This window comes from Passer montanus, unplaced genomic scaffold (assembly GCF_014805655.1).
Source record: "Passer montanus isolate IOZ18808 unplaced genomic scaffold, ASM1480565v1 scaffold1, whole genome shotgun sequence".
NCBI lineage: Eukaryota > Metazoa > Chordata > Aves > Passeriformes > Passeridae > Passer > Passer montanus.
In genome coordinates, this window is record NW_024356504.1 from 13,303,968 (window position 1) to 13,331,856 (window position 27,889).

The window sequence follows — 27,889 nt, forward strand, 5'->3', positions numbered from 1 at the left end:
ATCACAGCAGAGCTGAAGCTGTCCACCTGCCAGACAGAAGCTCCAGAAAGCTCATGAAACCAAGTTGTGTCTGAGACCTCAAATATCTACATAGAGACAGCAGCACTCCAGTAAGCCCACCTGCAGCTGATGGAGCCAAGCTTCCAGCAGCAGGACAACCAGGCAGTCTCCAGAGAAATCTCCAGACGAAAATCAGGTACTTCTACTTTGCCACATACTGGTAAGGGCCCAGGATTGGCAAGAGACACAAGACACTAAGAGGTCCCAGGCTGTGTGTCAACCTTGGTTTTATATTCACTCACCTCTGTACTAGCAGTGGTCTCCTTTTGGGGAGCTGGCTCCATTTGTGGATGACCTGGATACCAATGCCTCTTGCTGATGCTGGCTGCAAAGCACAAACAAGAAAGGATCAGATCTTCTCCCTGCACATACAAAAGGACAGAGTATTGAGTTCTGTTTTACACCTACTGGTTTCACAATCCATTTCTGTCGGCTAGCTCCTTCCTCCCATGCTTTCCTGAGCAATTTGATGTCCTGGGGCAGGATGAAGGATTGAGGGAAGAAATTAAACTCCTTTTTCCCACAGCGAGCCTGCATCTTTAACAGGTTGCGCCACAGACGGTCCTTCCTTCCAATTTGAAATGAACCAGGGAAGTGGTTTAGCTGGAAAGGAACACAGATGCTATGAGATCTCTCTGCTCCCCAACTCCTTGCCCACCCCTTCCTGCTCCCTTGGCAGAGGAGACATCCTTTCTGAATACAGTGCAGGGTAACAGTCTTTGCTCCCCCCCCAAGATTGCACCCAAACTGATTCCACCTATTCCTGAAGCTTTGCAGGGACAAACTGCCTCGTTTAGAGCATCACAGCTCTTCAGAACAGGCAGGGACTTGTGACAGATACCAAAGCTTTGGTCCCTTGTAGGTTCTCAAGCCATGAGCCACACTTGACTCTGTGTGATCAGAGTAAGGTACATGCCCTTTACTGCATTGGCAGTGAGGGCATTGTTCCTGCCCCTCAGTTCTGCCAGAGGGAGGACTGCATTGCTTTAAGCAGCAATGATTGAATTTAGAGAAGCTCACAAATAAATACAATTTGGCTACAGCCCCAGTCCACAGGTTCTCAAGCCATGAGCCACACCTGACTCTTTGTGATCAGAGTAAGGTACATGCCTTACTGGCAGTGAGGGCATTGTCCCTGCCCCTCAGTTCTGCCAGAGGGAGGACTGCATTGCTTTAAGCAGCAATGATTGAATTTAGAGAAGCTCACAAATAAATACAATTTGGCTACAGCCCCAGTCCATACAAGAGCCATCCTCACAGCAGAGATGCCCACCCAGCTATGCCTGTCTCTTGGACTCCTCTCCCAGTTCTGGAAGGAACACTGCAGGGACAGCTTCACAGCAAACACCTGGCCCTGAGGAGAGGGGCAGCCAAATTGCTTGCAACACGTTCTCCATGCACGTGAAGGAGGTCAGAAAAAAACAGCCCCTACCTTTTGGTGCTCCCTGATGGCTTTGAAGCCAGGGGATTTCATGTGGTGCCCCCAGCAACCCAGCCAGTCACTGCTTTCTGCAGGAAAAACAGAAAAGTCCATGACCAAGTACCCTGCCACCCATAACACCCTCTCAACCCACAGCACCCCATCTCCTTGGGCTAGCAGAAGCATGCCAGGGATGCTGCACAGTTATAGCACAAAGCACTCATACTTACTACTGCAAAGCTACCACAGCAAGAGCTGAGTAGCATCCAGTTAACAAAGTGGGTCATATCATTGCAAATACGACTGGTTGCAAGGACCTGAAGAGGTACAGGGTCAAAGGAATGCCTTTAATTGCCCAGCATTCTGACTTCTCTGCATTACAGCTGGCAAATTAAGCAGTTGGCTAATGAATGCTGTGCTGCTGAGGGACAGGTAGGTGTGCCCTAACTACTCAGGACTTCCTCTGCCCTCCATGTCTCATTACAGCCCCAAAATAGAATGTGCAGAGGTCTCCTGACACATGCAGAAGTCCAATAAATACTTCCAGGAGATTGCATTCCAGAGTATGGATCATAGCTGCAAATGCTCAGTGCTTCTTCTACACATCTCTTCAGTGACAAGATTCCCAACCCTGAGAACTCTGGTTATGGTCAGAGAAGATGCCTTTCTCCTCAGTACATGGGTAAAAGGAGCAGCAGTGCTGGGCCTGGCACTACATGAGGGCCAGCCTACTCAGAGTGGCAAGCCAGAGCAAACCTGCCTCACATCTGCCTCAGTTCCTGAGAGCCCAGGAGCAAGCCCTTGTAGCCTATGCCAGGAGCAAGCCAAGAGGCAGATCAGGCCCTGCTGGGACCCACAGATCTTGGATACTGCAGGTCAGACAGGCAAAAATGTGATCCCAGCACCCTGCAGTGCCAAGCCTGTATTGCTTCTGCTCTGTTTTTTGCAGGCATTCTGCCTTCTTGTGTACAGGCACTGGAGGCAAGGAAGGACACAATGTTGCCTCCCAACTTACTTTTGCTAACTCTGAAGTGAGACCTGCCAATGGTTTGCTTCACTATGTTAGGCGTGACTCTGCACATTTTCCATCGCAGCAGCTTCCTCTGCTCCCAAGGCAGCTTTTCCACTAGGAAGACAAAAAGTTAAAGACTGAAGGAAAACAAACACAATACTTGGGTTTAACGCAGCTGCAAAATTCTTATGGTTTGCTGCACAGGCACCAGGCCTGTAGACAAGGCTGCATAGCCCTCATTGCACAACTGTCATGGAGCAGAAGACTCCACAGCTGGGGGAGATCCAGGACACTGGAACATTTAGTGGCAGCCTGAGTTATGCTCCAGACAATGGAAGTAACAGTCTACTGCAGTCATTTGGATCTCATAGCAGTGCTGGGTCTCATCATGGGAAGGGTAAAGGACAGCCACTGCCAGCCAGCTCCAGGCTGTGTGTTGGCACCACTTGCTCCCTAATAATGGGGTGGCCACTCTCAGCTTGTGCAACAGCAGAGCCTGGCTTACCTGTCTCATCCCGAGTACTGAAGTAGATAGTTGGAGGCACATTAGGGAATAAACTGCAGACAAGGGCTGGTTTGAGCACTTTGTCTTGAGCCTCAGCAGGCTGAGCCAGGCACTCGATGCAATTCCTAAGAAAGATGAAGCAGTAGGCAGCTGGCTAAAAGTGAAAAGTAACAAAGGAAGAAGGAATCCGGAAGGAGCCTTAATCTGGGTATCAGGAATTTGCACCATCATTGCTATGTGGTGCAAGCAGTGGGCACTAAGGTCAGTAACTCAGTCTGCAGCAATGAGGGGATGAGTCTGCAATGAATGCACATGACAAGTACCCACTGTGGGGCTTTTGATTTTCTGGGGCAAGGAGTAGAGTCTTTTACATGACAAATCCTATAGTCCAAGGGAACAAGGGGTGGAGATTGTAATACACATTATCCAACTGTTGCAACCCCCGTGGTTTTGTTGTGTTGCAGGGAAGAGGGATGGAGTTTTACCCATTAAATGTACACCTTAAAACAGCAAGCCCCAATACCTGGAAGGAGGGATAGAATTTGTAATGTTTCTATCAAGGTTGTGATGAAGTGAAAAGTAGGGTTTGCAATGAATGTATATATTCATACATTCAAATATATGCCACTGAAGCCAGTGGAAGAAGCCACACCAGAGCAATCCAACAAGGAACAAAGAGCAGCAAAGGAAAGGAACTACAACACACTATTGCCAATCTCTCTGAAGGGACTGAGTGTAGCTTGTCACAAAAAAGAATTTGAGACCAGGCTGAGGGAAGAAGAGGTGTTTTATCAAAGTCCTTGGTTTTTTTGGTTTTTTTTCTTTTCAGTACCGAAATCAATAATTACAAGTTTATTAATTGGCAAAGGATTATATTGGTTAACAGCCTCTGGCACAAAACTGGTTTTGCCCACACAAACTGAAGGCAGGAGACAGCTGCAAAGGTTTTGAGGCTGGGCCAGCACACAGCCTGCACAACACCCCTCCCTCCTTGCTGCAAGAGACAATTAGCCCAAACACTGCTTCCCCCATCTTCCCCAGAGGCCAACCAGACACATCGTGCCAGAAACAGCTCCTGGGCCAGTTTACATCACCTCTGCAGGACTTTCACAACCACATGTGCACACCCAGAGCCCTGCAGCACCCTAAGGCTCAACACTTGCTCACAGAAAGCCTTGCTTGTCTCCCAGATTAGTGATGACATGATGGGAAGCAGCAAGTTGTCAGGCAGATAGCAAAGCCTGAGGCAGCCCTGGTGCAAGATCAGCTCCCAGTGCTGGATGGGCAAAGACAGGTCCAACAAAGGTCAGCCAGGAGTCATGAAGGCAGGGCTCAGATGACCACAGGCTGACCAGTGCTCGCCAGACAAAGACTCTCCCAAAAATTAAAGAAAAACTCAGGCTCCAGGACTTGTTTCTGGGATGCTATGCTGAGACATAAAACTCCAAGGAGCTTTTGCAGTCTCTGCCCCAGGACACCTCCACTCTGCTTCATCTGCCGGGCAATGACACTGCAAGAGCACAATTTAATCCAGTAAACCTAACTCAGCAACTGTCAGTGCCAGTGAAATTAAGACCCCTGTTTTGCTGCAGTGGATGCACCCTAAGCACTTTACAGGCTGCTGCCTGTAGCAAGAGAGGTAGTTCTAGTCTGCAGGGTAGCAAGGAAACTTCCTTTGGCTGGGACATCTGTTCCTGCCTTCACTCCTTTATCCCACATACTACCATCTCTTCTGTCCCCATGGAGGGCAAAGATGACAGAATCACAGACTATGCTGATTTGGAAGGGACCCACATGGATCACTGAGTCCAACTCCCCGCCCTGCACAGCACCATTCCCAAGAGTCACACCATGTGCCCAAGAGCATTGTCCAAACACTTCCTGAACTCTGTCAGGCTGGTGCTGTGGCCACTTCCTAGGGAGCCTGTTCCAGTGCCCAGCCACACTCTGGGTGAAGAACCTTTTTCTAATATCCAACTGGAATATGCTGATTTGGGAGGGACCCGCATGGATCACTGAGTCCAACTCCCCGCCCTGCACAGCACCATTCCCAAGAGTCACACCATGTGCCCAAGAGCATTGTTAAATGCTTCCTGAACTCTGTCAGGCTGGTGCTGTGGCCACTTCCTATGTAGCCTGTTCCAGTGCCCATCCACACGCTGGGTGAAGAACCTTTTTCTAATATCCAACCTAAACCTCCCCTGACACAGCCTCAGGCCATTCCCTAGGGTCCTGGGACAAGTCTGGGAAAAATACACCAAGTTCAGTGCACTGTTTACAGCTACTAACCTGGATGCAGGAGCCACCTTGCTGCTGGACAACACATCAGCATCAGAGGAAGCATCCGAGTCACCTGCAGGAGGAAACAAACTCAGGTTTTTTCTCTGTGAGGAGTGAATGCACACAGAGTTAGCGAGAGAAGAGAGGAAACAAATGCTGCAGGGGACAGAACCTTCCAGCTACCCCAAATCCTTGGATCTGGCTTTTGCCCACCAATTGGGGTCATAAAAACAGGGAAGGGAGCAGAGCTGACAGCCCTGCACAGAGAGGAGATGGGTAAGTTCTGGAGAAGGACAGTGGTGAGCCCTAGCTTGCTCCCGGAAGGAACCCATGCAGTTCCTCCTTGCTGTTACATCACTTTTGGGTTCAGTACATCCTGAAATGACAGCATGAATGTACGACAGGAGGGCAGCTGTGCTGACCCCCAGCTCCCAGACAGCTCCTGCACTCCCCACATTGAGGCATGGAGCACAGCCCTCCCTGGGGTACCAGCACTCACTGTCCTCATACTCCTCTTGACTGCAGCTCTCATCCAGGCCATCAGGAAGTTCTTCCTCTGCTTCATCCTGGGGATGGCTCAGCTCCAGCAGTGACTTCTCAGCAGTAGCGCTGGGACAAAGGACATAACATCAAAAGCAATGGCACATGCTTTCTGGGGCCAAAAACCCAGAAGCCCATGAGGCAGCATGAGATAACGTGGGCACTGCCCTCTCCAGTGCTGATGTACAAGCAATCATCCCAAGCTAGCAAGATGGAGAGGCCCCAGACCACGCTGAAAAGGAACATGTTCCAGAGCAGCTACAAAGAAGAGGAAAAAGAACACCCTCTCCTAGCAGGAGAGCATGAGCTCCATGTCCTCACACCCTCTATACAGTATTAGCTCTGTGTTCTTTTATGAACCATGTCTCTGGCTAGGAAGGCCTGGTTCAACAGCAGGCTTCATTCAACATATGTGCAGAGCTTCCCACTGCAGGAAGGCCCCCCCAGCTCAGGAGAACAAACTAGAAATGCCACACAGTAATTCCAGGCTGTGGTTGAAGGAGAAGATGGAACAGCTTGGAGCCATCCCAAGTGCCTGTATCAAGCTGGGGGCTGCAGGAAGGTGCCCCACACACTAGGATGCTGCAGTTGGGTTTTGCTCATGGACACAGCCTATGGTTATCCTTATGGCCACCTCAGGAAGAGTGCATCCTCTCCCAACACACACAGACACAATGGCCAGCCTGGCACATCCTGCTGCACCCTCCCTCCTCCTCCTGCCTCTACTTACTTAAGCTTTCCTGAGACCACAGCCTGGGCCCGCTTCTCTTCTTCCTCCAGCTGGATGGTGGACACCTGTGCTGCCACTTCAGAGATGGCAGCAAAGAGCGGCGGCTCTGTTCTCGCCAGGTGGTCCCCGGCACAGAGAGGGCTCCGCAAACCCAGGGGACAGCAGCCGGTGCTGCAGCCAGGAGCGCTGGCACGCGAGGCCAAGGGACAGACACTGATCCGCCCAGCGCGGGCAACGGCTCCACAGGCGCCCCTGAGGCTCGAGCTACTGGTAAGGCCATGGCTCCCCAGCTCCAAGCTCAGGGGAGCAATGGTTTCTTTCTGGGTGGATTGCCTCCTCCTGCTGTTCTGGTTGGACAGGCTGCCCACATTCATAAGGCCAGAACTTTCCACTTGGCACCCAAAGCCTCTGTGTGTGGCAGCCTGAGTAGGTAGCTGCTGCACAGCCTTCAAGAGGCTCTTCTCCGGTGCCTTCTCTTTTGAGCTGTGAGATCTCCCCTCAGCATCCTCCAACGAGCACTGATCCTTCCTGAGGATCACACTGCTTGGCACAGGAGTATTGGAGGGGATTTTGTTTTTCTCTGGCACAACATTGGTGTCCGGTACTGCCCTGTTGATCAGGCTGCTAGGGAAGCTGTCTCTACTATCCCCGGAGAGGGACCATGAAGCAGCAAGAAAACTCCGGGTGTTTTCCACCTTTTTCATCTTCAGTGACTGTAGAAAAGGCACTTTAGCACTGCTTGGCCGTAGGAAGGAGTTGTTATTGAGCACTGGTCTACAGGAGCTGGCAGCCTGCTGACCTGAGCCGAGGGCAGAGCCTTCAACTCCAGTTCCAGAGCGCTCCTCTGCCAAGAGGCAGGGCTCCATCAGCAGAGAAGACATCACCCTTCCCGCGGCAGAGCCAGCATCTGGAGGGCTTTGGAGGCTGTCTTCAGTGGGCTGTGCATGGCATAGTGATGGTGAGCACAAGAAGCAGGATTGCTGCAGAGGGATCCCTGAGGGCAGCAGGATGCGATCCTGGAAAGCGCTCGCATATCTCTTCTCTAAATTCCAGACGGGTTTCGCCTGCTGCTGAGCGAGGCGCCAGGGCCAGCAGGGCTGAGGTCTTTCTGCCGGAAGGCTGCCTGACTCCAGCCCAATGCTCTTCTGCTCTTTGGGGCCCAGATTAGCATGGTCTGGTCCTGCAGACGCCATGTAGAGCCATAGCACTTGAGGCACAGTCAGTCATCTACAGCAGCATCTTTGCTGGCCTGAAACAAAAGGATAGCATGAAAGACACTGTTGTCCTGTCCTGAGTGCTGTCAGGGCACAGCACTCAGCCTAATGCCACATGAGGAAAGCAGGGTGAGCTGTTTTTCCTGCAGGATGAAAACCACATCTCCCATTTACTGAGCTCACCAAGAGTCTCTGGAGACCAAGTCAAAGAATGGCTGGCATCTCACATGAAATCAGAGGATGCAAAGAACAATGTAAAGAGAGCCATCTGCAGGAAAGCTTGTGCCCTGCAAACACACAGGGGTGCCTGACTACCAGGGCCATGGGGTAGCAGCTCCAGCACAGTCACCCTGTCTGCAACAAGAGGCTGCCTGCCTGGGACCCACATGGCAGCTGGAACCCACTCCTACAGCTCTGTGTCTCCAACATCAGCCTCCTGACTCTGCCACAAATGCCAAAATATCTGCTTATTTTTTCTCCCTGCTCCTTAAAGCTTCAGCCCAGTACATTACATGACTAGATGAGAACCTCAGCCCTTGCTTTTAAAAGGAACATGTTTCTCAGTCTTGTAGAAAAGCTTAGTGAGGCCTAAAGGCTTCCTATAGAGCTCAGGACTGAGAAGGCAGCAAGAACGAAATGCAGGGCTGTTCTAACATCAACACCTCTGTTTCCAGCAGAGACTGACAGTACTGTGCACATACATCTCTCCCCAATGCAGTCCTTCAGAAAAGTCTCCTGCAAGGACCAAACTGGCAGACCACAGAGCTGCAGGCATAAGGGTCCTGAATCTTCCTAGAATGAACTATTGCACCATACCTGCAACATCCTCTTGCCTGAGGAGAAGGGAAAAGAGAAAATAAACCACTAGCCAGTTATTGCTTTAACACATGCCTGGAGGGCCCCTGGATACAGCTGTGATAAGAATTTGTATTCCAAGCAGGCTGGCTGGTTCTTCCACCTAGCTCTCACACACTTGCATATTAAAAAAAAAAAAGGTATAAAAAGAAGGATATGCAGTGCATCAACCATAACACTCTTCCTTTTCTTGCCATACACATACACATTCCTGTCTCACTTGAAAGACAAGCCTCAGATGCAGCAGTTAAAGTGTAGCTTGGAGACCCTGAGGTTGCTCTGTAGCACCATCACAGCAGCTCACACCACCACAGGGCTGGGTCAGACTGACCTACACCTGCCAGACCTTCTCAACCTGTGAATCAGCTCCAGTTTCCAGCACATACCAGATCAGCAGCATCTCAGCCAGAGGATGTAGAAGATGGAACATCCCATGCAGGATCCGATAGGAGCTATACATCCTCAAGGAGAGCTACTACCCTGCCAAGCTCTGCAAGGAAATATGGAAAGTGCCAAGTCCATAGCACACCCATACATCTGCATTGCTTGTTAGTGCTTATACAGTCAAGCTGAGAACTCCTGATGAGGACAAGGCACCTGCATCCCAGTGGGAGCTGCAGCCCAGAGGGGCTCCAAACCCCAGGGAATAGAATCCCACAACTGAGATGTACAACACTATTCCATTGCTACCCAATCTGCCCCCAGCAGCAGACCTGGCTCTGTTGTGACATTCACAGCGATTAGCACAGAGCGACGAAGCTGTGGCTCAGATGCCGTCACCTGCCCAGCTCAAATTTCCACCAGTAAACAAGGGAGCGGAGCTTGGCTTGCACACACTGCCCACCCCAGCTCACAAGCACACTCAGAGCACAGAGTGACCCTAGCACACCAGTGAACATAGGTGTTAAAGAGCAAATTAAAACCCAGGGAGAATGAAAGTGTTCCTGCTTAGAGGGTCTGCCACTGCGGCGTCACCACCTGCACTGCCGGTTTGGCCATGGCCTGCACTCTCACCCGGCTGTGAATGACCTTGTAAAACCAGCCTGAAGTGAAAGCCATCTGTACTTCATCTCTACCCGGCTTTACAGCTATCAGTGGATCATCCTGCTGTAAAAATAAAAGTGATGTGGCCTAATGAAGCTGTAACAAGGGCTGTGAATCTTACAGTCAGCTTATTCACAGGTGTGAAAATGCCAGCAGAAGTCCTGTGTGACCCTGATCTGCAGTAAGTGACAACAGTAGCACACATGTGACAGACACAGGCCCGGGGGTGCTGCTGACAGCTGTGGATGCCACAGTGGAGGTCTGGCCATGGCACAGCCTTAGCTAACACTGGCTGGAACCCAGGTCCACAGTAGCAGGCAAGGATGGGCTGAGCTTGCCCCTCTCTGGAGCAGTTTTGTCATGGAGTTGCAGAAGTGTCTGGGCCAGCAGAGGGGAGGGGTGTGCAGCAAGCAGGGGCTGCATAAGAAAGCTGCAGGGCCTTTAGCACAGCTTTCAGGTAAGGCCAAGGTTGGCCAACAGCTAGTCACCATCACTGTTTCCCTGTGGAGACACAGGAGCTCAGAGATAGGGGCAGGAGGGATGAAAGGAAGATGCCCTCACAGGAGGCAGGCCAGGATGCATCCAGACTGACAGCACCAGTCCATGCTGCCTGTCCTTCCCTCCATTCACACCTCCTGCATGCCAGCACAGCCAACTCTAATGTCCACCCAAAAACTGTCTCCCATCCTTACTGCAAGGACAGCTCGACAAAGCAGCTGCTGAGCATCCAGGAGGCCTGATGGAGATGGAGGGAGGCACCTTCATATGCCAGGCTGTGGTCACAACAGGACAGCAGCTGCCACATCTCTGTAGCTCTGGGTAGGAACAAAGTCACCTGCCCCAGGGTAAATCCCTGCTGGTTTGGGGGATTTAAGTTTTCCCTTTATGTTTAATTCAGCTGGAGTTTTGGGATGGACGAAGGTAACAGCTTGATGCAATTCCTAGTTCTGCCAACCCAACTCTATGAGAAACGAGCTGTTCTGTATCTCACAAAGGCAATAAAATAACACTCCTGAAATTTTATTGTAGAAACATGAGCTAGGAAAAGCCCTGGGTGAACTGGCCAGGCTGGAATTCAAACCCAACCAAGAAATTAATGGATTTTGGCTTGGACTTATTGACACACAATACAGAGGCCAAAGCTGTCAGTGTTGGAGTGACTGTACAGCTGCACTTGCTTGCAATTATTCTGCCAGCACTTTTTATTGCCACACAGCTTGCTCGCAAGTGCTGGGATGTCAGCTGGAGCGCTGCCACAGCCTGTACAAATGTGACATCACTGGAGCACAGGGCCAGCATGTGCCCCAGCCTCTGCACACCCCAGCACACAGCAGTCAAAGCCCTTTCTTCCAGCCTGAGCCCTGCTGCAGCATGTGTTCCTCTAATGGCAGCGTGTCAGCTCTCACAGTCCTCTTCCAAACAGGAAAGGACAAGACCTCAAGAGCCCTGGGTGTGCACATCATCCCACTGTTAGAAGAGTTTGGCTGTGGAGGTTATTTTAAGTGCAGCTTGGTGACACACTTAAAATAACAAGAGCTTGTAAATGTATGCACTGCAAGCTGACCTGATAATGTGTTGTCAGCCACACACAGCCTAAAATCACAAGGAAGAGAGATTAGACAACTGCAATTGCTATTGTTTTCTATGCCCTTGCAGGGTGCATATTCTGTTCTGTTCTTTATTATTAAAAAGGATAACATATTTTTGTAAACAAGACCTGAATTTACACCAAGTTCCTCACGTGCAGCTCTGGGACTTTTGATTAAAGCTTGAACAAGCAACTTAACAACAATGCAAAACAAACAGGTTTTAAAACAAATATACATTTAAAAATAAGGGTTTGCATCCCTTCAAAAAATTTAAAACTTTGAACAAGATCAACAACATTGATCTGGAACCGAATGCCTAAAAGTGCTCCAACACCTCTTAGCTAGGTACAAACTTGTGTTTCAACAGCATGGAAACAGCCCTCCCTCCCCAACATCATCTCCAAGAAATTAGTGGCCTTAAGGTCAGTCACACCCCAAGCCAAAGTACCTGAGGCCACCAGCAAGTTCAAGCTGAAGAGCAGAGGGTGTTGCTGGCCACAGTTTGTCCAAGAGGACAACACAGCTCAGAGGCAGCTTGGCCACTGCAGAAATGCTGTTGGGTACATCAGCCTGGTGTGCTGCTTGTGCTGCTTTGCCACACACTTAAGCATCACTGTTTCCTCTCAGCTTCATTATCATCCTTGCAGAACCACATTTTGCGTGCAAATCCAGAGGATGACAACCAATTTCTGTCCCAATCAAGATGTCAAGTTTTTGGTTGGCCACTCAAATAAAATTTAAAAATAAAAAATAAAAAAAAAGTGAGAAATCAACCTCTGTGTGGATGGATCAGCAAATTCCACCTGCATCCCAGGATTACATTTGTGCCAGGGTTGGTTGTTTCCATTCATCAGCTGTGGTGCTGAACTCCACACTGAATAGAGGAAGTATGAGGAGTGTTTGGCTGCCTGAAATGACCCTTTACCTAAGCAGAGCACTGCCCTGCAAGAGAAATAGAGTAGTTCAGGTGTGTGCTCCCAAGGTGGAGGCAGACCTCAGGGAAAGCAGGATGCTGGAGCAAGCCATGGGGGAGCTGCAATCCAGCCACCACCTCAGCCTGCACTGCAGCAAATGCCTCCCTCCATGCACACACAGAGTGGGCTGGGGACTGAAGGCTCATGTGCTTCACTTCACAAGGGACTCTCCCACCACCCCAAGGGCATGGAAGCACAGCTGCCAGACAAGGTGAGGAACTCTGGCACAGCAGGCAGAAAATCCAGGGCTATAGCTTGAGTGCACCAGGGACACTTCAATAAAAGGGCTGGCTCAGTGCAGGGGCCACAGCAAAGGGCAGAGCAAGGAGTTCCTACTGCTATCAGAGGATATCAGCTTTTCTCCCTGGCAGACTCCCCAGGCCCTGAGGCAAATGCAGTGCACAGTGACAGCAGATCATGCAGCTCTGTTTCCCCAGCAGTGAAGCTGGCAGTTGCCTGTCCTTGCTCCCACCCAACTTTTTCATCCCATGGGCAACAGAAGCAGCTGCACTGCAGCACAAACAAGAGCAGAGAAACAAGTCTGGGTTACAAGCAACAAGCTAACCCATGAGGTGTTTCACAGCCTTTCACAAAGGAGGCCTACAGCCCATTCCTGAAGATCCAAACTGAAGGAACAGCATTTTCAATTGAGCTTCGTGACGGGAGAAGAGAGAATTACATGGCAAGACCTGGGAAGAGATTGGCCACCAGTGCAGGATCTGAGGGCAGTCAGCACAGCTCCATCTGATCTTAGGCAGACTAGCCTTCAGTAGAAAAATAAAAGTGGAGGATTTGGAGTGAGTGAAACAAGTGTAAAATATCAACACACACCAAGGAGACAAGAACTACCCAATTAGTTCAAAACACATAATTTCTTAGTCCACCTTCTGTTCTTGATACTATTTACTGAAACACAGCTGCAATCGGCGGAGAAGGTTCCCAGATTTGTCCTTCAGTATGTGCTGAGGACTCTTCCATGTCCTGACAGGGCTGGGAAAAATTCTTCTGAAGCCACTGCAAAACCCTCACTCCATACAGCAATCTCTCAGGGCTCAGGAGTGGAGAAGAAACAGAGACTCAAGGTGAGAAGCTGCCAAATACTCCCAGACTCGATGCATGGCAGGAACTTGGGAAATGTCAAGGAGTGGCACCCAGCCAGGCTGGTAGAGCAGCCAAAGCCCCCAACCTGTGTCAGTGATCTGAGATCTCCACACAGGCGCTGTTATGTGGGGATGGTGACATTTGTCCCCTCAGCTCCTCCTTGAAATGTGACCCCTGCTGTGCTGAGAAGGACCCCTCAACTGAGGTGTGGGAGGGGGCAACTTTACCTAACACAGAACTGTAGCAAGAGAGCAACAAAAAGACAGACAAACACTACTATCTGGGTACAAACAGTAAGAATTGTGGAAATATTATTCTATAAAACTATAACAAGGCCAACAATCAAGTGTAAATTCCCCCAAACTATCCGTGAGTCACTAGATGTCATCTGCCCATTCAGTGAGGAGAACTGAGGAGAACACCACAATAAGACAGACAAGGTCAGGGTGTCATGTAGGCAGGGTTTTGATGCATAGCTGTGGGGCTGAACTCTGCCTCCCACAAGACATCCACAGCCCAGCTGCCCAGAGGCTGGCACAGTGCCACAGGGCTTCCCCACACCTTCACTCCTCACTCCCTGATCAAACCCTGGAGGCATTCAGGAAATACTCCAGGCTTGTCTCAACTCAGCTCTGCCTTTCATCTTTCAGATCCAATAGCTCCTTTTTACAGCAGAGGAGCAGCCAAGCCAAGACCCCATTGAAAGGATGGACAGCCAAGATGTCCCATCACCCCAGCCGGGCCCGGTCGATCCCAGCTCCATCCTAAAGCTCCAGGTACCGTTGGAGAGGCTCCCCGAGGCCGTGGGTGGCTGGGGAGCCAGCCCTTCTCCCTGCCGCTCGCCCGGGGAACGCGCTCTGTGTCTCATTTCTCCAAGTGAAACACTGTGGCGCCGAAGGTGCCACCAGGATGCTCTATCCCGGCACCGGAGCGCCGCCCCGGCCGCCAAGCCCAGCATGCCTCGCCACAGAGCGCTCCCGAACGGCCCCAGCCCCACGGGGGCAAGAGCACGGCGAGCCCCGGAGCAGGCCCGGGCGGGAGCGAGGTGCCGCCGCGGGGCCCGGGCACGGCTGTGGGGCGGAGGGGCCGGGGAGGCAGCGCGGGGGGACAACGGCCCTGCGCCGCAGTGGGGGAACTCTGAGGTGCAGCCCGGGAGACACAGGGGGGCCAAACCCCGCTGCGCAGGCCGGCACGCCGCCATACTCCCCGCCCGCCCGGGCCCGCCGCCGCCGTTACCATGGGCAGCGGGCGGGCCCACGTGACTACAGCTCCCGGCGGCCTCCGCGCCGGGGGCGGCGCTGCCCCCTGGCGGCGCGGCGGAGCCCGGCGCCGGGAGCCGAGGGAAACGCGCGGTTACGGCAGGAACGGGCAGCTCTCCAGGGCCGGCTTCCCGCGGGGGCACCCCGGGTAAACACGGCCGTAGAGTCCCTCTCAGGCAGCAAGGAAGGTCCGGCTGGAGCCTGAGGAGGGTGACGGGAGCGTCCGCGGCGTCCCGGGATGCCGGGCGTCACAGCTGGCCGGGCAGGGCGGCGAGGCGGCGGAGGAGCAGCTCGCACTGGCGGCGGAGGAGCGGCTCGCCGTGCCGGGCACAAGGCGACCGGGGACCGACAGCGGCCACCGCGGCCAGCCTCTCGGCGGCTTTGAGGGACAGCAGGACCTGCGCAGCCAAGAGAGGGACAGGAGTCACCCGCCAGCCCGGCCCGTGTCCCCGCAGCTCCATCAGGCCCCCGAGGAGCGGAGCGGAGCTCCCCGCGCAGTACCTGCTGCACGCCGGCGTGCTGGCTGAGGGCTCGCAGCGCCTCCAGCGCTCCCTCCCGCACGGCCACGCGCGGGTCCCGGCAGGCCAGCTGCAGCAGCAGGTCGGGGGCCCCGCTCCGGACCAGCAGGGCCCGCAGCTCCTCCCCGCGCTGGCCCAGGTTGCTCAGGGCCAGGGCCGCGTTGCAGCACGTCTGGGCCCGGGAGTCGCTCAGCAGCCGGGTGAGCGCGGGCACGGCCCTGCCCAGCGTTCCTGCCGGGCAAGACGCGTGGCAGGCGGCGTTGCCCACGGCGAAGGCGGCTGCCCTGCGCACGCAGCTCTCCGGGTCCCACAGGCACTCCAGCAGCCGCTCCAGCCAAGCCGGCTGGCTCTGCAGCGCTGGGGAGAAGCTGTGGCGGAGCAGGTTGCCCAGCAAGTTGCAGGTTCTGGCCCGTATCAGGTGCTGCTTGTGGCTGAGCAGGTAGATCAGTGGCTGGTCAGGCACATCTGAGTCCCTCAGGATCCTCTGGAGAAAGGGCAGGTGCTCTGAAGAGACCCGGGCCATGTGGGTCAGCAGAGACAGGAGGTCACTTGTGAGCATGACATTGTCTGAGGACAAGACAGACTTCAAGAAGGCAACAATGTGCTCCGAGGCAGCAGCTTCCCTCACCACTTGTTCTATGACCTGTGTATCAGCCACCACAAACTGGCACAAGAGGCCCATGGGGAGCTCAGTGAACGAGAAGGGCAGATGGTGAGCGCAGACCTAAGGCAGAAGGACAGACAGCACTGCTGAGTGCACTGCACTCACACATGAGCCAAACCAAGCGGCAGCTGAAGGCAGCCAGCAGGTCAGCGCAAGCTTAGCAGCCAGTCAAGCTTCTCCAAGGGCTGCATAGCACCCAAATGACATCCTTGTGTGGGCTGCCAACATGACATGAAGTGGTGCCACGCATTGGGGACTGCAATGTAGGGAGGGGTCACCACAGTACTGGGAGAAGGAGGGACACAGGGCCAAGACAGTACCTGCAGCAGCTGGGCAGGGATCTGGGTATCTCTCACAGCCTCCATGATCAGTGCTAAGGTGTCTTTATCCACATCCAGGGCGAAAGGGAAAGAGAGGAGCTGGCACACCTGGATGACCATATCTGGGACAACCTCAGGATCCCCATCCTTTCCTGCTTTCCTGAATTTGTGAAAGAGAGAGAGCTTAATACAGAGACGATCAGAAAAACCTTAGGGCAAGGGGCAAAGGGCATTCCCTGTGTCATGCACTAAGGGGAGGCTCTGCAAGTGCAAGCCCAGGAACTTCTCAGCCCTTGGTGTGCTCATATCATGCCCCATTCAGCAGCTGAGCTCTGCCCACTTCAGCCCTTGCCACAACTCACATCTGTGCCATGCATGCCAAGAAGCCAGGGGACAGCAGTCTCTTCAGTGTCACCATGAGGACACCATGGGACTGGGTGAGCTGAGACAGACACTGGTGGGCCTCACGAGTGAAGATGCTGAGGGCCAGGCTGAGGAATAACAAGGTTCCTGCAGGGAAAACAGCAGGCAGAAGGGCAAAGCTAGAGAAGGCTGTAAAGTTCCTTCACTTCTGTCTGTGCTACCCCGAGGCTGCTCCAGAGTGGATTCTGTGTTTTCCTGCCCAAAATTGGAAAATCTCCATCCAGGTGGTCACACCTGCCAGAGTGGACATTCCCTGCAGCACAGACATCCTTTTTTGTTCCTCCACAGCCAGCTCAGCTGAGCTGCTGCCAACTGGGCACAGTATGGGCCAGCCCAGCCCTCTCCCCCAGAAGACACTGCAATCCTCAAAAAAAACCCACCTGAGTCCTCTGGCCTCAGGGAACAGATGTGGAGAGGGACAGACATGGAAGGATGTGAAGCAGGGTCCAGGGCAGATGTCCTGTTGTCCCACAGCTCCTACCTTGAGGGGAGAGGAGGTTCCAGTCTGGCTCTGCCATGGGGTGACCAGCACCTGGGGGTGGATCTTCCTCCAGCGCTGCGCTGTTGGTGCCCACATGAAGCACCACAGCAACACAATGCCAGACCAGGCTCCATAGCTCAGAGGAAGCAAAGCCCTGCTCCAAGACCACATCCTCCTAGAGACAGAGAGGCAGATGTCAGAAGCCTTCAAGGTCCTCCAAGGCTCCCCAGGGTTCTGATACATGGCTCTGCCAGTCCCATGGTCCTCTGAAGGCCAGGGGTCCTGCTGCACCTTTCAGTAGTGTCAGTCCCTGGGCACCTCTGCCCTCCTTCACTCCTGTGTGCCCATGGATCACCCCTCCCCACCCACCACTCTCCCATCAGCCCTGCAGGGACACAAGGTGACTTTCATGGGGTTGTGCAGCCAAAATAGCACAGTTCTTGACTTCCCTCAGCCTCATTACCAGTGTGCATTCAGGGACATTTTCTTGCTACCACACCTTTGGCAGGGAGCAGGCAAAGGAGATGGCTAGACTGGTACCTGTTCAAGGAGTTTCAGCAGGAGGAAAAAGAGCCCATCATAGAGACCAGCACCCATTGGCAGGGGGAGCTGCAGCTGTAAGAGAGTGGGAGACAGTCTGAAGCTGGGTGCTGGCCTTGAGGGCAGCAGCATCACCCTTGCACCCTTCTGAGCCCCTGAAGGTCAGGGGTAGACACCCATGGGCCAGGAGTCCTGCTGCACCTTTCAGTAGTGTCAGTCCCTGGGCACCTCTGCCCTCCTTCACTCCTGTGTGCCCATGGATCACCCCTCCCCACCCACCACTCTCCCATCAGCCCTGCAGGGACACAAGGTGACTTTCATGGGGTTGTGCAGCCAAAATAGCACAGTTCTTGACTTCCCTCAGCCTCATTACCAGTGTGCATTCAGGGACATTTTCTTGCTACCACACCTTTGGCAGGGAGCAGGCAAAGGAGATGGCTAGACTGGTACCTGTTCAAGGAGTTTCAGCAGGAGGAAAAAGAGCCCATCATAGAGACCAGCACCCATTGGCAGGGGGAGCTGCAGCTGTAAGAGAGTGGGAGACAGTCTGAAGCTGGGTGCTGGCCTTGAGGGCAGCAGCATCACCCTTGCACCCTTCTGAGCCCATCTTTGCACACCTCTGCAGTGGGGTATGCATGGGTCCCCAGCTTCTCTGTCCCCATCCCATACCTCAGCAGGTGCAGTCAGTGCATTTGTTACCACTGGTAGGATCTTTTCTCTCTTGAGCTCCAAAGCCACCCCATGCTGACTGAGCTGTGCCAGGAGAAATGCTGCAACACCCTGTGGGACAAGGAGAGTTCAGCACCTTTGGGACTTTCCCATCTGCTTGGTCACTATTGACCCTTCATCCCTTGGCCTCGTCCCACCCTGAGTGAGGAACAGTAAGGTCCAAATGGGATGCAGGGGTCTGCAAGGCTGTCAGTAGTGGCTCTGGCAGGGGGAGGTGGCTTACCACAAGGGACACAGCAGCAGACTGGGTGATGAGATCCACAGCCAGGGTAACCACTTCCTCACACCTGAAATGCAGGGACAAGCAGAGAAGCACTATGTTCCCACATCTTCACATCATGCAGAACAGCAGCACCCAAATCCACACAGCTGGGAAGCAGCCGTGTTTCAGGAGGAGCCCTGGTTCACAGCACCTCTTCATCTGCACTGGGTCATCCTCAGCACATCCCCAGCACCACCCACACTGCCCAGCATTCTGCTGGTATGTCTGGATCAGAGGGATCAGTGGGAGCAGGTTCCCAGCTCCGGGCAGTGTGCAGGACAGTGCTGGTCAGAGCAGGGCATGTTCCTCTCATTCCACCCGTGAGTGAAAGTGTCTGCTTACCTGGGAGGGGATGCCTGAAGCTGCAGGGTGAGCAGGGCCAGCAGGTACAGAGAGGCTTCACAGGCTGCCTCCTGGGTCACCTCCACCACAGGGACCTACCAAAGGAACAGAAGTCATAGCAGGGGAGAAGGAGGTGTTTCTGTCCCCGGAGGAGAACTGCACTCTTCCAATTAAACTGCCCTGAACTCCTCCCCCCACCCCACAGATTCATCTGACCAATGCTCAGAGGAATGCATCCTGCTTGCCCGCACTCCTGCCCTTCCACCAGGGCTGTGGTCAGTCCTGCCTCACCTTCAAGAGCTGCATGAGGGAACCCCACAGAGGCTGGCTCCTTCCCAGGTGCTGGCACAGGTTTGGGTAGGCATGGCAGCCAGCATAGAGGATCTGCAAGGCAGAGGGGGGAGATGCCACCAGCCCCTGTAGACAGATTCCACCCCATGGCTACCATGGGCTCATTTACGCAACAACTGACACCAGGCACACAGGAGCCATTGAGAGCTAAGCTCACAGTTCCCTCTTCACCATGCTCCTAATTCCAGAGCAAAGGCCCAGGCACCTCTGGGCAGAGCCAGATAAAAGGACTGGGCCATTACCTTCAGGATGTTCAAGGAGCAGCCTGGGTCCTCCAGTCTCCCTAGCAGTCTTGCAAGCTGCTGGCTCTCTCCTTCCATAAGCTTTTCAGCTACTGCATGAGCAACCTGTAGAAATCAGCCTGTTTTGCACTCTGGGCACCTGAAGCACTGCCCAGAGTAGAAGAGTTTAATGCTAGCAACAATTTAATGAAAGAAAGCATCTGCTTCCTACATCTTGTCTGTGTCTACTAAGGGATGCCTATCTGTCATGACCTAGCATGGCTTTGATGCACAGTCCCAGAACTGAGATGAGCAAGGTAAGATTCCTCCTCTGCTTCCCTCCTTGTTGACTCAGAGTTAAAGAATCAAATGTAAACCTGTAATTGTTTTCCCTCTTACTGCCCCTTCAATTTCAGATTTCTAACAGTTCATATCACTGTAATAAAATAATTCTTCATGTTTTCCCTGCATTGTCTAGTTCTTTACTTAGCCCATCTCACAGTTCAGATCTTGAGTCTCTTAATTGATTCAAGAATCCTTACATTCCTAAGGTCAGCTGTTGGCCAGGGAAGTGCAGCCCAAAAATATGAACCCTGCAGCCAATAAAGCCAGAGGCCAGCCTTCCACTCTACTGTTGAGAAAGAGATCCTCCTGGAAAGGTCTGCTGCCCCTGGGAAGACCACACCTCTTCACCCTGTACAGAGAGCTGGTCTGACCTGCTGCTTGGCTTCCTGACAGCTGTTTCTCTCCAGGGGCATGCTGCATGCAGCAGCCAATGCAGCCAGGAAGAGATCTGCCACGCATGGGCTCTGGTCATGGGCTGACTTGCCCTCCACTGCTGCACCTGCACAGGGACAGAGCTGGGGAGTCATTGTGCTAAAGGTGCTGAGGGACAGCACGGTAGGGTTGGATGGCAAGAGAGAAAAAGTCAGGCTTGTGCCATAAGGAGGAAAGAGTGGATTGAGGGAAGGGAGCCCAAGTTAGCAGGGGTCTGGACAGATAAATTTCAGCCACCTCTTCTGGCCAACAGCATTACAATGGCTGTCAGTGCTCTGGTGGAGCCCAAGGGCAGGAAGGAGAAGAAACCCCAGGAAGAGGTGGCGAGCTGCTACCATTGCTACCTCGAAGAGCAGGCTGCTCTGAGATGGATCCTTGAAGGAGTCTGTTCAGCAGGGGCTGATGCTCCTCTTGCAGCCTGGTGTAGAAGTGTGCAGAGATAGAAGGGTCTGCTGTGTCCAGTCTCTCACAGAGCTGGGTGAAGCACTGGGGAAGACACAGGCATTGCCATCACTGCAGACTGAGTTTGAGATGAAAGAAAAAGCACAGGAGGAAGCTGTGGGAGGACAGCAGAGATGGGAGAAGGACTCATGCTGGAACTTCAGGGACCTCCAAATGTCTACTCCACATCTGGCTTCATGCTGCTGAAGTCAGGGGGCAGCATGGAGGCACTGTCCCCCCTAACCTCTATCACAGCCTGGCAGAGCATGCCCAACAGCTATTTTTGCTCTTGCTGACTCTGGTGCTAAAACATGCAGCTCGAAAACAAAGGCTAAAAGATATCAAATGCAAGCCTGTATGCATCTCCTGCCTGAGCCACATGTGACTCATACTCCCATGCTGAGAACCTGCTGTGCCCACCCAGCACAGTCCCAGCAGCAGAACTCTTGACAGCAGAGCTAGGGGCACATCTGGTGAAGTGACACTTTTTGTGCCAGAGTGTGTACAAGGAGCTGCACCTGCCATAAGCTCAGCCAGTAAAGCCACGCCAGAATAGTAAGGCCAGCAAAGGTGCCCCCTCAGAGACCTTCTTTTTGTATGCAATTCCCCACAAAAAGCCCAACGAGTGAGACAGCCTGCCCTGACAAGAACTTTTCAGACTCCATAGTTAGGAGCAGGGTCCTCAGGCTGCATTCCCCAACGTACACAGACAATCCTATAGCTTCTGTCCCTGGGGACAGAGGGTGTGGAGGAGGGAGATGGGGACACCCTTACCAGGAGGCTTTGCTGGCAGAGTCTCATCTCACTGTCGACTGGCACAGCCAGCAGCTCTGGCAGCAGGGCCAGGAAGCAGTCAGCACTCTCCTGAACGGCCTGCAGGCTGGGGGGACAGCAGGGACAGATGAGTGCAGAGAAACGTGGCCCCTTGCTGTGAGGACAGGCCCACATGGCCCTGGCTAATGGAGCAGGCAGCACACACTCACTGTGAGCTGCTGTCAGCAGGCAGCACAACTGGACTTGTCAACTGTGCCTTTCCTTCAGTTAATCCCATTCAAGGAAAGTGCTCCTCTGTGAGCACAGCAATATGGCATGAAGCACTTAGACCATGATGCTCCCCACAGAGACAACTCCAGCTGCAGAGTATGAACACCACCCTTCCACCTACTGCTGGGTCCCCAAAGTGACCACACGAGACCTCAGGGAACAGAAGGCTTTCCCTACCTGTCCTTCTGCCCACTCTCCTCCAGGCTACATTCACTGCTGAAATAAACTCTGGTCACCATGAGGAGGTCTGTCAGCACAGCAATACACCAGGGCTGCTGCAGAATCCAGAAAGAAACCACAAATGGGGACTGTCTGCTGGCCATCCCCACACCACTACGACAGAACCTTCCCTACCAGAACCTCCCCCTTTCTCAAGGGTGCCTGGAAGAGGAACCTGTGAGCCAGATCCAGCAGGACGCCAGGGCCTCCTCAGCACCAGCACTCTGCAGGGCTGGAAGGTGCCCATATTTCCCTGGGGTTCTACACCCACCTGCTTGGTGACACCACTTTCCAGGATCTGCTTGGCTAGACACAGCAGGGACAGAGGCACATTCAGCTCTTGGCAGAAGTAGTCCAGCAGCTCAGCATCACACTGGGTAGACAGGAGGTTGCCAATAACACGAAGCACAGAACGAAGATGGGAGGCTCCCTCCAGCATCCCTTCCAGCACCTGGACACAGAGAAGCCAGAAGAGCTTACAATGAGCAGCAGTTTTGGTGTCTCCACCAGCCATGGGGCAGCCCTTCAACCCATTCAGGCAGGGGACAGCAGAGGAGCAGATGGCAAGCCAAGACAGCTCCAAGACAAGTGCACAAGACCGCTCCAACTCCCAGAGAAACAGACGATCTTTCTGCTAGCTGGACTGAGGATTCTCCATATGTTTCCAACCTAATCCTGACGAAGAAGGCAGCATCCAAGTCTCCAGTGTTAGTTGCCTGGGCCAGCCATCCCTTACCTGCTGAGCAGAGTCAGCCAGGCGGTCCTGGACACGGTGCTGGAAAGCCGGGTCCCTCAGGAGGCTCAGAGGCATGCTCAGCCGCATGGCTGAGGGCTCAGTGTCCTCAATCAGGTGCTGCCACTCCTCATCACTCTCCAGCTCCTAGCCACAGAAGAGAGAGGACTGGTGCCACAGAGCCTGCCAGTCCCAGGGTCTCTGTACCAGCCCCTGGCAGCTGGGCCCTGCTGTCCTCAGTGAAGACACAATCTTACCTCAGTCTCCAGGTCCATGGCCTCAGTGCTGTGCCTGCTGCAGGGCTCTGCCCTGCCAGCACCAGGCTGTGGAGTGGAACCTGCTCCAAGTAACTCCCACTCGTAGTCTTGAGAGAGGCTGTGCTGCCTGGTCAAGGAAAGAGTACAGTCAGTGAAAGACCTTTCCTTTCCCTCTTCCTCCTGCCCCAGCCTCTGCCTCCCTCACCCTGGCATGGGAGGAGACTCCTCAAACTCCCACTCTGCTCTGCTGCTCTTTCCTTGCAGGAGATACGGATTCTTCTCATTGGAGGCAGCCAATGGCTCCCCAATCTCAGGGTTTGCCTTGCCTGATGCTGCTCTGGGTCTATGTGTGGGATGTCCATTGACAGAATCCTTCATAGATGTATCACCTGCCTTCAGTTGCCCCTGGTGATGGCAGAGAAGTTTGGTCAGGGCAGGATTACTCAGTCAAATGAGTCCCCTAGACTCCACCACCATAGGCACCCCCCATCCTGCCCTGTGTGTTGCTGACACCCAAGCCTGACCCATGTACTCCTGTGTTTTCCCCCAGGGTCCACTTCAGTGTTCTTCCTTTGCCTTGACTGTGAGACATTGACAAAGGAGCCTCAGACTTTTCTCCACCTTTTTCTGTGTCTCTTCAACCATCTTCTGCTGGGCCTTTCTCAAGATCCTGGACGAGCTGCTCCTGGGGACCATGGAATGCACTTGCTGCTCCTTCAGGGCCTGCAGCTCTGGAGACAGCTTGATGGTGAAGGGGTTTGAAATCCCATGCTCTTCTGTGTCATCAATCACTGGGGAGGCAAGAGCAGAACTTCAGCAGCAGCTCTCTCTTGGCACTCAGAGAGCGTGACCTCTCTTGAGCTTCCAGGAGAATCCTAAGGAACCCAGAGCAGGAGCAGGAGCTAGGAGTCAGTGCTTGGAAAAAAGCTGAGAGGAAAGAGGCATAGACCAGGATAGTAAAAATAGCAGGGCAGGGAGGTCCTCCTAATCTCCAGACAGTAGTAGAAGGAAACAGACCTGGACAGTTTTGGGAAAGGAGTAAGTACTCACCAGTAACCCGTCCAGCAATGAAGGGGTGGGAAAGGAGCTCTGGCCATGACAGGCGCTCGTGGGGGTCCTTCATTAGTAATCCCTGAAGGAAGCTCTGCAGAGCAGCGAGCAGCAGGATCACTGACACATGTTCAGCACCCACCAGTGAGCATAGTGTACCCACCAGTCTCCCTCACTGAGGGCATCCATGAGGCCTGCCTGTCCTGCCTAGCTCTGGAAAGGAGTAGCTCTAGTGCTTAGGGCAGATGGCAAGACATTTCCCTGCACAACCCAATAAATCACTCCTCTGCTGTTGGACCCAGTTTCCCAGCTTATGGACAGCAGACATGTGATAACAGTGATAAGGATTCCCCTTCCAGGAGGCCCAGCTCTCATTGCTTTTCTGTGTTCTGAAGTCCCTGCTAGGGGACATAAAAGCTAAGAGTGACCCACCAGGGCAGCAGGGCAGCAGGTGAGGCCAAAACAGCATTAACAGGTCTCACACTGCAGACAGGGCCTCAGCCCTTACCTTGAACACTTCGCTCATGGTCATGGGCCATTTGACAGGGTCCTTGATGATGAGGCTGACAAGCTGGAAGATGCTGTTGGTATAGAAGGGAGGAGTGCCCACAAACAGCTCGTACAGGATGCAGCCCACAGACCACAGGTCTGCTGTGTGGTCATAAGGCCGTTCTTCCACCAGCTCAGGGGACATGTACAGCGGGGTGCCCTTGATGGACGTCAGCACCATGGTGTGGATGCTCATGGCACGGGCAAACCTGCTCAGAGCAAAGCACAGATCTCAAGTTGAGGCTGAAACACCTGTTGCAGCTCTCAGGGAGTTCTCTATGAGTTTATCAATACTTCTTCCCTCTGGAGGACAAATCTCCCCTCTCTGCTCAACCTCTAAATATGCACAGAATCCAGGCCCCCTTCTGCACTCCCCCACTCCTCCTCTACAGCATCCAGGAAACCCCCTGGCTGCTCCAAGGCCCAATGTTCCCCTCGAGCTGGCCCCCAGCACTCACCCAAAGTCACAGAGCTTGACAACGCCATCTTTGCCCAGCAGGATGTTCTGGGGTTTCATGTCACGGTGCAGGATGCGGTGGGAGTGCAGGTAGTAGAGAGCAGAGATGAGCTGGGCAGCTATGGTCTGGACCTGCCGGAGACACAGACGCCTCACCCTGTGTCCCCTGGTGCCACCTGCTGGCACAGCCACGGGGGCTAGGTCCCTTACAGCCTGGCTCCCACACTACTGCTGCTTCTGTCCTGTTTGGGGCAGGGACCAACCCCAGCTGTGGGCCAGCAGTTTCTCAGTGTGGGCCAATAGCCAAGGCAGCCTAGTGCTGTGGCCCTTGTAGAGGGAACAGAGAAACTGAGGTCCCTGCAGGACCCCAGTGTCCCACAATGCCAGGCCCCCTCTCCATCCTTCTCAGAAGTTCTGCCAGGTAAAGTCCCAGAGGCATCCTCACCCTCCTGACATCTCCTGGCTCACAGCTGAGACCCTCTGCCTGCAGGCACACAAGTCCTGTTTTCTCTAGCCTGCAGCAAACACTGCATGGCCACTACAATGACAGACACCTGGCTCTCAGGCAAATTCCCATCATCCTCCAGGATCTGGAAGAGCTCTCCCTCTGCGTAGTCAGTCACTACCACCACCTGGAGGGAAGAGCAACATGGTGAGATCAGGCCCTGGGGACCAGGACAGAGCAGGGTAAGAAATTTGAGGGGGGTGTTGGGGTGCCATCATGCAAAGTCCATCAGCTTGGGCTGGGACTTGAAATGGAAGAGCTCCCACAGCTGCACTGCAGCAAGGACCTGGCACTTGGCAGAGGTCTTGTAGCTGTCCATATCTCAGACAGCCATCAAAAACAAGAGAAGAGGGAAGACAGGACAAGGCCAGAATGGTACTGCCAAGCCCAGTGGGTAGAATCACTCCCTTGAGCTTGTTTTAAACCTGCTGTCCAATGACTTTATTTCATTTTCCTACGTGCCACAGAACAGTCTTCAATCCTCTCTTATCATATTGTATCCATGAGAGTTTAAATCAGTGAAAAGCCAGTCTCTGAAGAGACTGATGAGTGAAGAGTGACCTGCATCCTGTGATCTCAAACCACTCCTCCTGCATCACACAGGATGGTCAGCTCTTTCACCTCTGCATATGACCTAGTACAGCCCACACAGGTGTTGGCTCCCCACACAGCACATACTAAAGGGCTCTGAAAAACCAGACCCTGGGACGAAGTCACCAGCACCTCCTGAGAAAGATGTCCCAACAACAGCAGGGGACAGGCCTTGCTCCCCTGCCCCAGTCAAGCAAAAGCCTTTGCCTGGAGTAATCCCCTTCACCTCCTTAGCAGTCTCAAAGCTGTCAAGCATCTGGATGATGTTGGGGTGATGCAGGTCTCTCACAATCTCAATTTCCCGCTGCAGGTTCTTCAGCTCCTTCTCAGACCGCCCCACCTTGGGGATGAACTTCAAGGCCACCACCTTCCAAAGCAGGAAAAGCTGGGATCAGACCAGACTCTTGGTCAGATCCACCCTGGCAAAGGCTGCTTTTAACCCAAACAGGGTTCCAGCTGAACACAGACAATAGAATGAGACACTTGTTCACTGGGCCCCCTGGACACAGGGCTCTTCCAGGCCCTTGTACATCAGTATTCACACTTCTTTTCACACTGGCATTTAAAGCAAAGAAATGTAATCAGTGAACACAGATAAATGAGGACTTCAGAAACATGGGACAGGACCTCGAGATGCTGGTGAACAGCAGGCAGAACATGAGCCAGCAGAGTGCCCTGGAAATGAGGAACACTAGCAGCACGCTGGGCTGTATCAACAGGCAGGGACTGCAGCAAAGTGATTACTGACCTTTATTTCCAATCTTGTGCACCACGTTGGGAATATTGTGGCCAGGTTTTTGGCCCAGAAAGACATCAATAGGCTCTAGGGCTCTCCCCAGGCCCTTGTACATCAGTACTGGTGCTCACACTTCTTTTCACACTGGCATTTAAAGCAAAGAAAGGTAATCAGTGAACACAGATAAATGAGGACTTCAGAAACATGGGACAGGACCTCGAGATGCTGGTGAACAGCAGGCAGAACATGAGCCAGCAGAGTGCCCTGGAAATGAGGAACACTAGCAGCACGCTGGGCTGTATCAACAGGCAGGGACTGCAGCAAAGTGATTACTGACCTTTATTTCCAATCTTGTGCACCACGTTGGGAATATTGTGGCCAGGTTTTTGGCCCAGAAAGACATCAATAGGCTGTAATGGGTATAGCAGAGAGACCCATGATGGTGAGGGGACTGAAGCATGTGGGAGGACGACAAGGGGATTAAAATTGAAACAGAGGGAGGTTCAACTTGGTAACAGGAAAACATTCATCCTAGTAATAGTCAGGCACTAGCTACAGGGTGTTTTTGTCTTGGGAGTTTCAGAGGATTTAGTGCTGGCTCTGCTTTGAGGTCTTGAGGTCGCTCCTGATGTCCCTTGAATCCAGATGACTTAGCGCCAGCTGGAGCTGGTCAGGAACAGAAAATCGAATGTATGCCGAGTCCCAAACCCCTGGCAGAGCCTTGGAACCCGAGAGGCACCAGAAAGAGCCCGGCCCCACACAGCAGAGCCCCAGCCCTCTCCCCTCACCTGGGCGCTGTGCTTCCGGCGCCCCTTGTACACGCGCCCAAAGGACCCTTCGCCGATCATTTCCAGGACGTGGTAGTTCTCCATGGCTCGGGACGGGGCCGCCGAGCTGCCGAGGCAAAGAGGCCGGTGAGGAGCGGCGCGTCCCCTCCCGCGGGGCTGCACCCGGCCCCGCCCGCCCCAGGCTTCGTTGCTGCCCACCGGCTCGAAGGCAGGCCGAGCCCGGGCCCTGCAGGCAGCGGTGCCGCTGCGGGCCGAGCCGGGCCGAGCCCCGCCGCGCTCCGCTCCCGCCCGGCCCCGCCGCCGCGGCG

The 27,889-nt window shown here is 53.6% G+C and overlaps 2 protein-coding genes across 6 annotated transcripts in view; both read right to left on the reverse strand.

Moving 5' to 3' along the window:
• Nucleotides 1–14,805, reverse strand: part of TTLL4 (tubulin tyrosine ligase like 4) — a 27,522-nt gene extending 12,717 nt beyond the window's left edge. Inside the window, exons 1-9 of one of the 3 annotated variants that reach the window (XM_039697250.1) lie at nucleotides 14,532–14,805; nucleotides 6,548–7,796; nucleotides 5,777–5,886; nucleotides 5,287–5,350; nucleotides 2,998–3,122; nucleotides 2,496–2,606; nucleotides 1,493–1,569; nucleotides 469–663; nucleotides 303–385 (exon numbers count right to left, since the gene is read on the reverse strand). In XM_039697250.1, the coding sequence (XP_039553184.1) occupies nucleotides 303–385; nucleotides 469–663; nucleotides 1,493–1,569; nucleotides 2,496–2,606; nucleotides 2,998–3,122; nucleotides 5,287–5,350; nucleotides 5,777–5,886; nucleotides 6,548–7,740 (1,958 nt within the window). In that variant the 5' untranslated portion in view covers nucleotides 7,741–7,796; nucleotides 14,532–14,805. Of the gene's footprint in view, nucleotides 1–302; nucleotides 386–468; nucleotides 664–1,492; nucleotides 1,570–2,495; nucleotides 2,607–2,997; nucleotides 3,123–5,286; nucleotides 5,351–5,776; nucleotides 5,887–6,547; nucleotides 7,797–9,002; nucleotides 10,433–11,697; nucleotides 11,983–14,531 lie in introns of those variants that run through there. The other 2 variants (XM_039697258.1, XM_039697267.1) reach the window with 2 other exon arrangements.
• STK36 (serine/threonine kinase 36) lies at nucleotides 11,323–27,879 on the reverse strand. Of its 3 annotated transcripts, XM_039697219.1 has the most exons (27): nucleotides 27,780–27,879; nucleotides 27,582–27,687; nucleotides 26,284–26,424; nucleotides 25,516–25,593; nucleotides 24,963–25,093; nucleotides 24,464–24,713; nucleotides 23,956–24,049; nucleotides 23,527–23,696; nucleotides 23,111–23,310; nucleotides 22,906–23,032; nucleotides 22,652–22,795; nucleotides 22,187–22,366; nucleotides 21,874–21,971; nucleotides 21,427–21,532; nucleotides 20,556–20,697; nucleotides 20,151–20,278; nucleotides 19,456–19,560; nucleotides 19,154–19,246; nucleotides 18,863–18,957; nucleotides 18,482–18,545; nucleotides 18,199–18,309; nucleotides 17,980–18,054; nucleotides 16,990–17,164; nucleotides 16,448–16,595; nucleotides 16,086–16,245; nucleotides 15,085–15,825; nucleotides 11,323–14,981 (listed from the first exon to the last, which is right to left on the reverse strand). In XM_039697219.1, the coding sequence occupies exons 2-27, from the start codon at nucleotides 27,663–27,665 to the stop codon at nucleotides 14,832–14,834; spliced, it is 3,990 nt and encodes a 1,329-aa protein (XP_039553153.1). In that variant the 5' UTR covers nucleotides 27,666–27,687; nucleotides 27,780–27,879; the 3' UTR covers nucleotides 11,323–14,831. The 3 variants fall into 3 exon arrangements, with proteins under 3 accessions (XP_039553153.1, XP_039553162.1, XP_039553172.1); XM_039697228.1 differs by lacking the exons at nucleotides 26,284–26,424; nucleotides 27,582–27,687; nucleotides 27,780–27,879 and having other exon boundaries at nucleotides 25,407–25,540; XM_039697238.1 differs by lacking the exons at nucleotides 23,956–24,049; nucleotides 24,963–25,093; nucleotides 25,516–25,593; ... (1 more) ...; nucleotides 27,582–27,687; nucleotides 27,780–27,879 and having other exon boundaries at nucleotides 24,464–24,613.
• Nucleotides 27,880–27,889: the final 10 nt, after the last annotated feature.

Coding starts and splice junctions, on each gene's coding strand:
- STK36 (XM_039697219.1), bottom strand. CDS start 27,665: ATGGAGAACTACCACGTCCTGGAAATGATCGGCGAAGGGTCCTTTGGG. Junction 24,050..24,463: donor CCATGAGCGAAGTGTTCAAG/GTAAGGGCTGAG, acceptor GCTGCTCTGCAG/AGCTTCCTTCAGGGATTACT. Junction 21,972..22,186: donor AAAGTGGTGTCACCAAGCAG/GTGGGTGTAGAA, acceptor TGGATTCTGCAG/CAGCCCTGGTGTATTGCTGT.